The sequence below is a fragment of the Dromaius novaehollandiae genome, chromosome 2, assembly GCF_036370855.1.
Source record: "Dromaius novaehollandiae isolate bDroNov1 chromosome 2, bDroNov1.hap1, whole genome shotgun sequence".
Classification (NCBI taxonomy): domain Eukaryota; kingdom Metazoa; phylum Chordata; class Aves; order Casuariiformes; family Dromaiidae; genus Dromaius; species Dromaius novaehollandiae.
In genome coordinates this window covers 86,627,170-86,640,102 of record NC_088099.1, presented here as the reverse complement: position 1 = coordinate 86,640,102, position 12,933 = coordinate 86,627,170, and the positions used below count along the sequence as shown (strand labels likewise).

The window sequence follows — 12,933 nt, the reverse complement described above, 5'->3', positions numbered from 1 at the left end:
GAATGCAGTTATCATTAAGAAAGTTCAGGAAAAATTAAATTTGAAACAGCAGAAAAATAAACTGTGCTTATTAGATTATGGTCTCTTTTTTGGTATAGCTTCTTTGTGAAGAAGACAAAAATGGTTATTCCCAAACTTATGAGTTACTTCTGTCTTAATACATCATAGATAGCTAAAAAGACTTTTCAGCTGAGCAAAGAATTTCACTTAAAGATTTGTAAATACTATTTAGCATATAGTGAAGCCATAATAATTAATAAAATGGGGAATGTGAATAATATTATCTTATGAAACCAGAAAAAAATGTAGCCCAGCATTTTAGTAGAGACAATTCAAATAGTTATATTGAGACACAGTTCAATGAATATTAAGGACAACTTTCTAATGGAATTAAATCCCCTTAGTGCTATTCTTAGAAGATGAGGTCATTACTTTTCTCCAGAAATGCTTTGTCTAAACAGTTTGATTTTAACAGCTACCAGTATTTAAAAATACAATGGCATTTCAATATCTAAGATAATCATGCCAAGCAAGATTTAAATGCTTGACATCTGTGTCCCACTGGACTGTAAAATTTGGGTAAAGTGGAGGTTGACACTCCTCCCCATAATGTCGCACTATAGTTTCTTTATTCTCCATCTGTAATATTTCCTTAGAAAATTGCTGAACTTTGCTAAGGATTATAATACAGAAAAAACATATACGATCTCTCTTTATATCTTTGTGGAAGAAGGCAAATATATCTCTTTAGAGCTTGCCCATATTTTACAGGAATTATTTCCATTCCTTCACTTTTAAACACATTTGAAGACCCTCATAGGTAACATCTTCATAAATATGTAGTCGTATAAGGTAAATACAGTATATTTCTAAACATCTTTGTTCTTTTCATGGGGATTTATTTAGCATTTTAACTTCATTTTTTTTCCTGCCCATTGTTGAAATATCCTTTAATTTCACCAAGATTAAATTGTTTCAAATAATTACAAACTTTTTTTTCTTAAATGTAAAAGTCTTCCAGTTCTCCTCGGGTCTCTTTAAAATATTTAATTCTTCAAGAGAGCCTTTAAACTCAAAAAAGTCATACAGTAATTAAACTCAATGACCTTTCTGATTTACAGCCTTTGAAAAGTGTGTTTAGCATATGAGTTTGGTGAGGAAATTGCTTAAGTATTATTACATAACTAAATTCGTCATTTTTTTCAAGCTGTGTTGACAATCAGATGACTCCTGATTTGTCCAGTTAACAACCTTTCTCTTTTGTATAAATAGAAATGTGGTAGTCCCATATAATGGAATTAGAAGCCACCAAGGAAAGATACACAATTTTGCATGCATACATATTTGTGTGTATATATACATATATATATATAAATATATGCACAATCTTAAAAGCATTTCTTAACACACATTGAAAAAGAAGAAAGAATTACATTATTTCATAAATGTAAGTGAGACAGAAAAAAGCTTTTGTGGAATATTTTCCAAACATAACAGATTTCATAATTTTTGAAGATTTTACAGTACTATTAGAAAAATCTGTCCAAACAGAAAATCTGTAGTGCATTTTCATTATCTTCTGTCTTTGCCAAAGAGCTGGAAGGTCTGCTTTGTGCCTAGGTGAGAGGTCTAATAACACAACCTTACTGTCCCTATCACAAGGACACCTTTTAAAAATATAAATATCATAATTTTTGAGCTGGCAATTATGTTGGTACCAAGCAGAGACTTCGTGAGAGGAATCTTGATTTTTTTTTTGAGCAGACAATCTTGTTCACTGCATTACAGTTAATACCTTTATGAATCAAGATGCCTTTTGCCTTTTTTAAACAAGCCCAACAGCTAGTGCTATTCTATACAGCTAAATATGGTGTGATAAATATGGTATGATATTACAACAGAGATAACATGCCTATACGTACATCCAAGAAAATAAACTTTTCCAGGTTCCATACTTTTCCAGGAATCAACTTAATTAAATTAATTTTTCCTGCTGAGCACAAATGGTTGCCCATGTAAAAGAGAGAATTTTCCTTTCCTCCAGACAATTCCCTGTCCTGCATGGCCTGAAAATTAATCTATTGTGAAGAGACAGACCTAAAAGCCGGAAGGAGTCTCAGCATCAGACTGCTTCTGTGTAAAGTTCAAACATGTGCCTGTGTCTGTATTTTCAAGAGGACCTTGAACAAATGGAAGAGGGTCATAAAAGAACAACAAAAAATATTCAAAGCCAAAGACTTAAGAGCTCAGTTTGTTTGGTTCCTCTCGAAGGAGAATGGAAAGCCGTTTGGTTACACTGTACTACATGTTAAAGTGATCTTTACCATTGCAATTGGAAAAAAATGAATAGAAGTAATGGGAAGATGAAGCTGGATGATTTCAGATTAGATATAAAACTTTATATATACTGCGGATGCTTAATCATACAGACAAAGGACAAACTGAAGATGGAAGTTGGTTCGATGTAAACAATTGTGAAATATTCTTAGAGTATCAAAATCAAACAGTAAAAGAACAATTTATTTTTCAAAACTAAATGTCACTGAATTTAACATGTCCACCTGCAATATTTGAGTTTGATAAAATCATGACTTCTGACGTAAGTCTTTTGTCAATTAAGTCCTTTCTGAATGGTCCCTGGTCAAAACACTTCTTATTTTGGATATTTAGGCTTCCTTGTTATTAATCTTATTCTTCCTTTACCGGAATTGCACACATGTACTTGCACATTGAATTAAGGGCCCTTAATACCTAGTAACAAAACTCCAAGCTGTGATAAAAGGCATAACAGGGACAGCTAGTCAACACCTTCAAAGATAGAGTAAACCACATGGGTAAGATGGCAAAACAGGGACTGCTGCAGGCTACCCTCATTCAGACCTGTCAGCTAATTCCCTGCTAACTTCACTTTCTTTTAGCTTTCAATGTAATTCTTCTAATCTGCACATCATTTCCTTGCTACTCTGGTTTGTCTGAGTCAAGAAAAGCAGTGGCAAATGGATAGGTACTGGGAAGAAATGACAAAACATAACTTCTGGGAGCTCTGAACACATCCGTGACTAAATAGTGGGAAATGTACTGTCTACAAACCACTCAGTTCATTTCTGTACTTATTTTTAATGGGATGAGAAAGTTTTTGCAGTCTGCCCAGGTATCTTTTAGTTTGAAAAGGAAATGAATTCATTAATAGACTCAAGTCCTAAATACACTTGCAATCAAAGTCTTTTGGACCATGGTCTTAGGTTATAAAAAGGACATAATGAGAAAGGAAAAACTGAAAAGCCTTCCTAATCTAATACCTGTAATGCATTTTTTTTTAGTTATGTCTTCTTTGAAATGTTAGCTGTCAACTTGAGCCAGATTTATTTACAAGAAACAGAAGATTATTTGATGCTCTGCAAAAAGTAGATTTCTTAGCTATACCAATCAGATTATAACAGCTTCTGTAATGATAAAACAAGGTAATTACAGAAAGTGTGTAATCCACTGAGTTTCAAAGATGGAATAACTTCCTACCATTTAAGGTGATACCAACTTAAAATGTGAACTGGAGTACATCACAGTAAAAATCCTGTCATGACTGTGCCATGTTTTACAGACAACACAGCTGGGATTGAAACCAGGAGAAATGGTTACAGCAGAAGGCAGCAAGAGCTACATTTTCTTCCAGTGGTGATAGAAGACAGCAGTTACCCTGCCCAGAGCAGCACAAACACGATGACTATCCGGGTCTGTAGGTGTGATGCTGATGGTACCATCCTGTCCTGCAACGTGGAAGCAGTCTTCTTACCAGTAGGCCTCAGCACAGGCGCACTGATCGCGATCCTGTTGTGCATTGTTATACTTCTAGGTTAGTTCTCGCAGCATCATGTGAAGTGTGATATTCTAACTCTTCTAACTCACCTCTGACTTAGCTTGTGTTGTCATTAGTTTCATCTGTTTAACAAAAGTCATTGAAAATACTTGACTGTTTATGAGAAATTTTGTGCTGCTTCTTTCTAGAAAAACATCCCAAAGCACTGACCATGAATGCGAATTTACTAACATCTACATATTTCTTATTGCATAAAGAGAACTAGCTTCCAGTGGAATCTGAAATGCAAATTTTTCTCTGAAACGGTTTTGATTAAATACCTTTCTTGAAGAACTGATATCCATATACTTAAAATTACTAAGGTGGGCAAGTCCTACTGACAGCAGCAGCAGCAAAGGGCTTAGTAAGGGCTTATATTTAATTCTTAATATCAACTTGTGAGTGATTAAGAAAAAAGAATGATGAAACGAGAGAGGAGAGTATAGTTGTAATGCATACAGACTGTGCCGGGCTAGACCATTATAAAACTCAACAGGAACATTTTCATTTAAGGCAGGCATGAATTCCGTAATGTGGCATTGCCATCTGGATCTATATTATATTTAAATCTTGTCTTTGTTTCAGCAAGCCAAGGTTAATCGATACTCATGCACACCTATAATATAGTATATATAATAATAGATATTATATATATATAAAAATAATGAACCGATAATGAAATACAGGTATTCTGTAGTTTACATAGGCACACTGTTGACTGTGTAATGCCAACCACTACTTACAGATGCTGGTCCATGCCTTGTCTTGGTAGTATCAGGCTTCTTAGACCTCAGGCCTACTCCTTATGTAGGCCTAATGGGTAGGCAAAAAGAGCTATGGGCCACTGAATATACTGTATGAATACCTCTTTGTATTTGGATAAATATAGTAATTTACCACCTAAGTAAATTACTACAGGTTCTTGGTTACATAAGGAGTAGCAGAAGGAGTCTGCTTCTGAGTAGCAGAATTAAAATTCAGAATTTCTGCTCTGTGTAAAAATGTTACATTGTGAGAAAAATGTTGTTTCAAATCAGAATGGAACTACAAATGTTCACACTTCCCATGGAGTGGGAATTAATAATAAATATACTCAGCGCAGATCATTGTCTCATCTACCACAATTCCCAGAGCTACCTTTTTACTTCTAGGGGTTTTGCAGATAAAAGCAGCTCACAGTAAGCCTCAGTGTCAAACAAATTCCATTATGAAACCAAGAGTTTTAGTTCACTGTCACAAGAACAGATAGGAACACACTCATTTAGAGCTCCAGCTTAAGGTAGGATTTTCAGGATATCTAAGCTGTCTTTTACAGAGCAAAGTGTCTAGAAGGCCCAAACATGTGGCCTTAGCAAAGTCTTTCAAGTTGCCAGCCTTGTGTACAGTAATCTGGACTGTGTGAACTAACTAAGCAGCAGAGAGCTTTGTGCTTTTAGTCCAAAGATCATTTACTGTGACAGAGTTTCTGGGGAAACAGAAATACTAGAAGGCTGAATTTTCCTGAAATTAGCTAGGTAATTATGCATGCCTTCAAAAAAACTGTGTTTATCTTTTTCTAATGGTTTGTTGAAACAAATTACATTTTATTTCAATAAAACAGCAATAATTCAAACAAAAATAATTACGTGAAAGAACTCCTTATCAGCTCTGCTGCTGATTGATGCATATACCAAACTAAAGGAGATATTTTCATTCCTGCTTTCCACAGAACTCTAGACTGAGATACTCATGTTGAGTTCAGAAGAGAGGTTTTGGTCTTTTAATAATTCTTTTCCTTCCAATCAACCTGGTAATATTTCCTACAAAAATTAATTTATATATAATGAGATCTCCAGTGCTGTGTGTAACCCAAAAGAATGACGTTTATTTTACATGCAGGCTTTCTCATGCTTACTATTGCACTGATAATCTTGCTGTGGACCTAGCCTGATACAGAGTCTTTAAAGTTGTATTTGAAGTTATTCTTGTTGAAGCCATTTCTACATAAAATACAGTCAACATATACCAGTATCAGAAGTTATTCTAAACTACACAAGCCTGACCATAAATATTTAATCACTGCAACTCTTCATTCATTATTATGTTACTTCATCATCAGCACATAGAACATTGTCATTTCTACCAAAGTCAGAGAATTTAATGTATCAAAATGCCAGTTTACTACAAGCAGATTTTGCAGAAAGGTGTTGTGTTCAGTGAAATATATCTTCAAAGAAAAAAGAGTGAAAAAACACACAAAGCTGTAGGAAACTTTCTCAGTTGCCATTCTGAATAAAATTGTCTTTAACAGTTTATATTAGATAGAATCATAAAATCCCACAACAGCTGAGTTTGGAAATGACCTCTGGAGATTGCCTAGTCCAAACTCCCTGCTAAAAGCAAGGTCGAATAGAGCAGGTTGCTCAAGACATTGCCCTGTCAAGTTTTGAGTATCTCTAATGATGGAGATTCCAAAACTTCACTGGGCAACCTGATCCAGTGTTTTGGGTCACCCTTGAAGTAAAAAAGTTTTTATGTATAAATGGAATTTCCTGTGTTTGAATTTCTGCCCATTGCCTCTTGTCCTGTCAATGGACACTACTGAGAAGAGTCTCCCTCCATCTTCTTTACACTCTCCCATCGAGTATTTACACACATGGATAAGAACCCCCCCCACCCCGAGCCTTCTCTTCTCCAGGCTACACAGTCCCAGCTCTTTCAGTCTTCCCTCATATGAGACATGCTCCAGTCCCTTAAACACCATAGTGGCCCTTTGCTAAACTAATGTCAGTACGTCTATGTCTCTTCTGTATTGAGGAGGCCAGCACCGGACACACCACTCCAGATGTGGCCTCACCAGAGCTGAGTAGAGGTGAAAGATCACCTCCCTCGACCTGCTGGCAGTGATCTTCCTAATGCAGCACAGGGTACTGTTGGTTCAGAAGGACTGTCCAGGTCCTCTGCAAAGCTCATCTCCAGCCAGTCGCCACTCAGCCTGGGCTGGTGCAGGGGGTTATTCCTTCCCTGGTGCAGGACTTGGCATTTCCCTTTTTTGAACTTCATGAGATTCCTGTCAGCCCCTTTTTCTCCAGCCTGTCAAGGTCCATGTGAATGGCAGCCTAATCATTGGATATATCAGCCACTCCTTTCAGTTTTCTATCACCTGCAAATTTGCTGAGGGTGTGCTCTGTCCCATCATCCAGGTCACCAACGAAGATGTTAAATGGTATTGGCCCCATTATCCTCCCCTGGGGGACACCACTAGTGATTTGCCTCCAGTGGACTTCATCCTGCTGATCACAACCTTCTGAGCTTGGTAGTTCCATCAATTTTCAATCTACCTCACTGTCCACTTGTCTAGTGAGCACTTCCTCAATTCGTCTGTGATGATGTTATGAGATTCAGTGTCAAAAGTCTTTCTAAAGTTGAGATACACAACAGCCACTGTTCCCCTTTCATCCATCAAGCCAGTCACTTCACTGTAAAAAGCTATCAGGTTGGTTAAGAATGATTTTGCCTTCGTATATCCATGTTGACTACTCCCTATCACCTTTGTGTCCTTCATGTGTCTGGAAATGGTTTCCAGGATTAGCTGCTTCATCACCTTCCTAGGAATCAAGGTGAGGCTGACAGGCCTGTAGTTCCCCAGATTCTCCTTCTTGCCATTCTTGAAGATGAGGGCGGTGACATTTGCTCTCTTCCAGTCCTCAGGCACCTCTCCTGATTGCCATGACTTTTCACAGATCATCACAACTGGCCTTGCAAGGTGCTCCCCTAGCACCCACGGGTGCATTCCTTCAGATCCTATGAACTTGTGTATTTCCTTTTTTTTTTTTTTTTTTTTTTTAATATGTTTCCTGATCCTCCTTCACTAAGGGTAAGTCTTTCTTGCTGGGAAGACTTTCCCACTGGTCTCAGGGACCTGAGATTCCTGAAGGCCAGTCTTACCAGTAAAGACTGAGGCAAAGAAGGCATTTGGTACCTCTGCCTTCTTAGTGTCCTTTGTCACCAGGGCCCACTGCCCCATTCAGCAGTGGGCCCACATTTTCTCTACTCTCCCTTTTGCTGCTGATGTACCTGTAGAAGCCTTTCTTGTTGCCCTTTACATCCTTCTCCAGTTTTAACTTTAGGTGGGTTTTGGCTTTCCTAACCCCATCCCTGGGTACTTGCACAGTGTCTCTATATTCCTTTCAGTTGAGATGTCCCTGCTTCCACCTCTTGTATGCTTCCTTTTTATGTTTGAGTTTAGTCCGGAGCTCCTTGTTCATCCATGTCATGGGGAATTAGATTTTTTTTCTCTATTCTGCTACAGAAGGCATTTAAAAAAAAAATCACATCTCTCCCTCTGAACTAAAAAGTTGAAGTCCTGTACAACTCTATTTTCTCATAAAGCAAGCTAGTAGGAAAATTATTTGCTACTTCTTTCAATAGCACAACTAGCAGGAAAGTTAGATTCATACATCAAATAGCAAATGCCTTTTCACTGGCTAGAGCACTGTTATTAAAAACAATAGGAGCATATCTTCTAAGGAAAAAAAACCCCTTTGATTGCTTGCAACTTTCAAAGGAGGATATAATGATACGCCATCACAGTAGCAAATTATTTCTGTGCATGTCTTAACTTAAGTTTTCTCTCATTACAGTCATTGTGGTACTGTATGTAGCACTACGGAGGCAGAAGAAAAAGGATACCCTGATGACATCTAAAGAAGATATAAGAGATAATGTTATCCATTATGATGATGAGGGAGGTGGAGAAGAGGACACCCAGGCTTTCGACATAGGTGCCCTGAGGAATCCCAAAGTGATTGAAGATAACAAAATACGCAGGGACATAAAACCAGATACCTTGCGTTTTCCACGCCAGAGACCACCAGCAGAAGATAATACAGACATAAGAGATTTCATTAATCAAAGGCTGCGTGAAAATGATGTGGACCCAACTGCACCCCCTTATGACTCCTTGGCAACATATGCCTATGAAGGAAATGGATCTGTTGCAGAATCTCTCAGCTCTATAGATTCACTCACTACAGAGGCAGACCAGGATTATGACTATCTGAGTGACTGGGGACCTCGCTTTAAGATTTTGGCAGACATGTTTGGAGAAGAAGAAAGTTACAACCCTGACAAAGTCACTTAAGAAAAAGTACAAAGATTAAATTAAAAAAAAAGTAAACCAATAACAAATTAAAAAGATAAACCTAAGCTTTATATTAGGACAAGACTCCTTTGATTATAAAAGACAGCAATGTTTCCAGCAATGTACTACATTTATCATACTGTCAGTTTTGGTTTGATCTGCGAAGGAAAGATAAATCCTGTAATATACACAGCTTTTTGTTGTTGTTATTTTGTTACTTTGGAATTACACTGAGACAAGCTCAGGCCTACTAGATACAGTTTACTGACATCACTTGGAAAGAAGATAGCTTTCTGGCATCATGGTGGAAGAGTGGTAGCTTTTTCGTAATTCCACTAAAGTGCCTATTGAAACTTTTATCAGTTAAGTGGTAAAGAGTCTGCTGTGATGGTGTTACAAAACTGAACAGTAAATTGGACATAAAGGACATAAACTCTAAGACAAGAAGCAATAGCAACGTGCTGACTTCTAATCATTTTAGAACAAATATGAAGATAACTTCCTGGAGTATGTCTAATGACTACAACTGGGGGGGGGGGGGGAGTGCTCTGTGGTTTGGGGTTGTTTATTTTTTCTTAAAGACAAAAACAGTATGTCAAGACATCGTATTTCTTCCTTCAAAATTTCACTGAAAATTCAAATTTAAAATGCTATTGCTCACTTTGAAGATGTAAAGACAGAATTAAAAAAGGAAAAGATCTTAGCACACATCAATGAGTATTTAAAATGTTCATCAAAATACTACATTTTTTCCAGAATAATAAAAAGATGAAAACAGCTATTTCTTTACATGAACAAAACATCCCTTGGCTCCCCCTCTTCATTTAAAACAAGACTATTACTAGAACATAAAATGGAGAGTTTTTTTAAGGGTATTATTGTATTTTTAGTACAAAGTCATTTTCTTGCTTGTAAGTATCACTAAAGAATATATGTAAAGAACGCCATATCACTTTTCTTTGCAAATATATTGTTACTCTGTAGGTACTATAGACATACATATTATAGAGAGAGTTATTTCAGTCTGTACAACTGACCATTTGCTACAGTTCAGCATATCATCGTATTTTGGTGCCAGACACACATCAGACATTTCAGAGAGTGTTCTAAGGATGGAAACTATACTAATTCATTTTGCCAAAGTATTCACAGAGGCAGAATAAAAATATAAAACAGTATATTTGTCCACACTTCCTGTATATACCAGTGCATAAACATAGAAATGCAGGTATCAGAAGCACAGATAGGTGCAGGGCATTAGGCTGTGGGAGATCTCTTGTAAAACTATTTTATGTGACTTTTTCTGATGATCTAAGGCATTTTGTAAAACAATGGTTTATGGCCCCCAAAGTGCGTATATCCTTATACTCTCCTGAAATCGCTGCATTGCTATACAATCTGCTTGAACTGTACTCATGATTAATGGCACAGGCAATGTCAGCCTGAGTCTTTCATGAATCAGAAGTCTTTTATTCACCTCACACCTACAGCTTACCTTTTGTAACGCTGAAGAATTAGTAACTACCAGACATAGTTAACTCACAGGCCTGATAATTAACATACACAGTGTTCCCTTTACTGATGTTTGGACATCTAAATATATTTCAAAGTTGGTATAATGGCACTCCCAAAGAGATTTAAAAAGGTGTATAGTTAAATAACATTTGAATTGTTCAGACAATTGGGCACAATTCAGAGCACTGTTGGCATAGTTTAGAGCGCTGCAGAGTAAACACAGCATATGCTAAAAAGAAAGGGTGTTTTTTTCTGTTATCAGAAAAGGAACCCTGTGTGCCCTGAAAGATGAACCAAAAGCTCTCTTCTCACACCATAAGAGAGCAGATGGAGTGGTGAGGTCAGTTGCTATGCCAGCATACCAATTTTGGTGTGGAAGGGGATATTTTATTTTCATGTATCTTGGTGGCACAGCAGAGACAAATTTGTACTGCAGAGTGGGCCTAAAAAGAGGGCTTTGTAGAAAACCAGGTATTTGCTACCAGTTACAACCCAGGTTCGATTCATGCAAAATTCACTCCTGTGGCAGTACCTAGCAATGCTTCATCATGTATCAAGGGAGAATTAAATCACTTCCCTGCTGCCAAGGCTAAAACAAGCATCTCACGCTCTTCAGTCACAGATGTGCAACCTTGTGGCCAAGTTCTGCTCTTAGTAACTGTTAGACACATATTTCACTAGCAAAATCAACACAACTGAGAGCAGAATTTGGCTTTCTGACATCACATGGCATGCTTGCTCCTAAGAAAGTTAGAATTGTAGGACTCTAGCACAGGCTGGCATTTACTCTGAGCAGGACAACCTATAGGGGAGCCTGACTTCCAAAATGGGTAGACAGAAAATGTGGTATGAAACATGCTACTATACACAATCCATATTTACCAGCAAGTTGTTATATGCTAAATGAATACCAAATTGATTATCAAATGCATATTTTTGACATTTAAGAGATTTGTAATTGAGATGTTTCTATCATATAATTAATAAATCTCCAGGAAGATTAAAAAAAATAATTAATTGGTATGTAATTACTGCTGTAATTGTCCCATAAAATGTTAATTAAAATCTTTTATTTAAGACTCTTTTTTAAAGAGTGATCAAACAATATTAACCTAACAGGGGTATTTTTGTAAACAGCTCTTTAAAACTATGGGAAAGGATGTCTTTTTTCATTTATGCACCATCTGGGATCCAGGAAGTTTGTGTTTCATTCCATGATTTTATCACTGTCTTTCTAAAAGATACTGGTCAGATTTTTAAGACCTTATTTCTCAAAAGATAATTAGAAAAATATGATATTTACAGTATTTAAATATGTCAACGCATCTGAGACAACTTGAAGTGAATGGGACTAAGGTACCTCTGTGCATTTGCAAATTATATCAGATACCTACTTTCATTGTTAAGTACTATACCTTTGAAAAACCTCTGCAAACCTTTGCACAATCTAGATCTCCTTAAAGTGAAAGTCTGTCTTTTTCTCAATTTCAGAAAGAGTTTTAAACGTTCACATTATCAGTGTGTCAGGAAAGTGCATATGAAATGTTGAAAGGCACAGAAGTCACAAGGTGATAAAATTGGGAGAAATATTTTGGTTTAAATTTCCAAATGTAAGATTCTGCTGCACAAACATCTATAAACCTATGATCTTAAATGTCTCAATAGTGTCTCCCGCAAATCATAAGACATTCTGTAAAATGCATTCTGCACATGAAGGTATTGAGACATGCCATGTTTTAATTTAACTGGTTATGATGCCACTAGTGATACTGAAATAAAAGTTTAAAGGTAAAAAATTTAGATAAGAACAGAAGCATGCAAGGAAATATTGCTAATAAGTTTACATGATGGATATACAGAACAGAAGATAAGTTTATGTCAGAATCTTTGATGGGAATTTCAGGGAAGAAGGAAAAGCCTTCCTTGCTCTCCCCAGAGGCAGCTGAACATATCACTACTAAAAAAGATTCAGGCAATTTCTCCCTGAGGTCAGAACACAAAAGACTGCTAAAATGTGGATTTAAGAATGCTATCTCACAAATCAGAAAAAATGCTATTCTTAAACTGCACTTCACAAAGATCTGATGAATATAGTGACTTATTTTATAAATTAGCTCTAACTTTTGCTGTTCAAAACAAATCACAGTTTCTGAGCATTTACTTTGGGTTATGAAAGCAGAGTTCATTATGGAGCAAAGAGCAATAAATGACTGAACAGATTACTGACAGTGTTATTATTCTAGAAACTACCTTGAAAGCATTCTTGGATTAAGAATAAAATGTCCATATCCAAATAAACACAACTGATCTTTCACACGAGTGAAAGGTATGGTTCTGCAGATGTTATATTAGTTTAGATTTAACTGCATTATGATTATGAAGTTTTTAAGACTTTTGTTGCTGTGAAGCAACAAACCTCTACTAAGTGAATACTAAAAGAAAA

General features: G+C 36.6%; 1 protein-coding gene across 2 annotated transcripts in view; it reads left to right on the top strand.

The window, feature by feature from the left end:
• The window catches only part of CDH12 (cadherin 12), a 791,024-nt gene extending 779,344 nt beyond the window's left edge, over positions 1–11,680 (top strand). For both annotated transcript variants that reach the window (XM_064506878.1, XM_064506879.1), the window contains 2 exons: positions 3,599–3,850; positions 8,476–11,680. In XM_064506878.1, coding sequence (XP_064362948.1) covers positions 3,599–3,850; positions 8,476–8,975 — 752 coding nt within the window. In that variant the 3' untranslated portion in view covers positions 8,976–11,680. The remainder of the gene's footprint in view (positions 1–3,598; positions 3,851–8,475) is intronic.
• Positions 11,681–12,933: the final 1,253 nt, after the last annotated feature.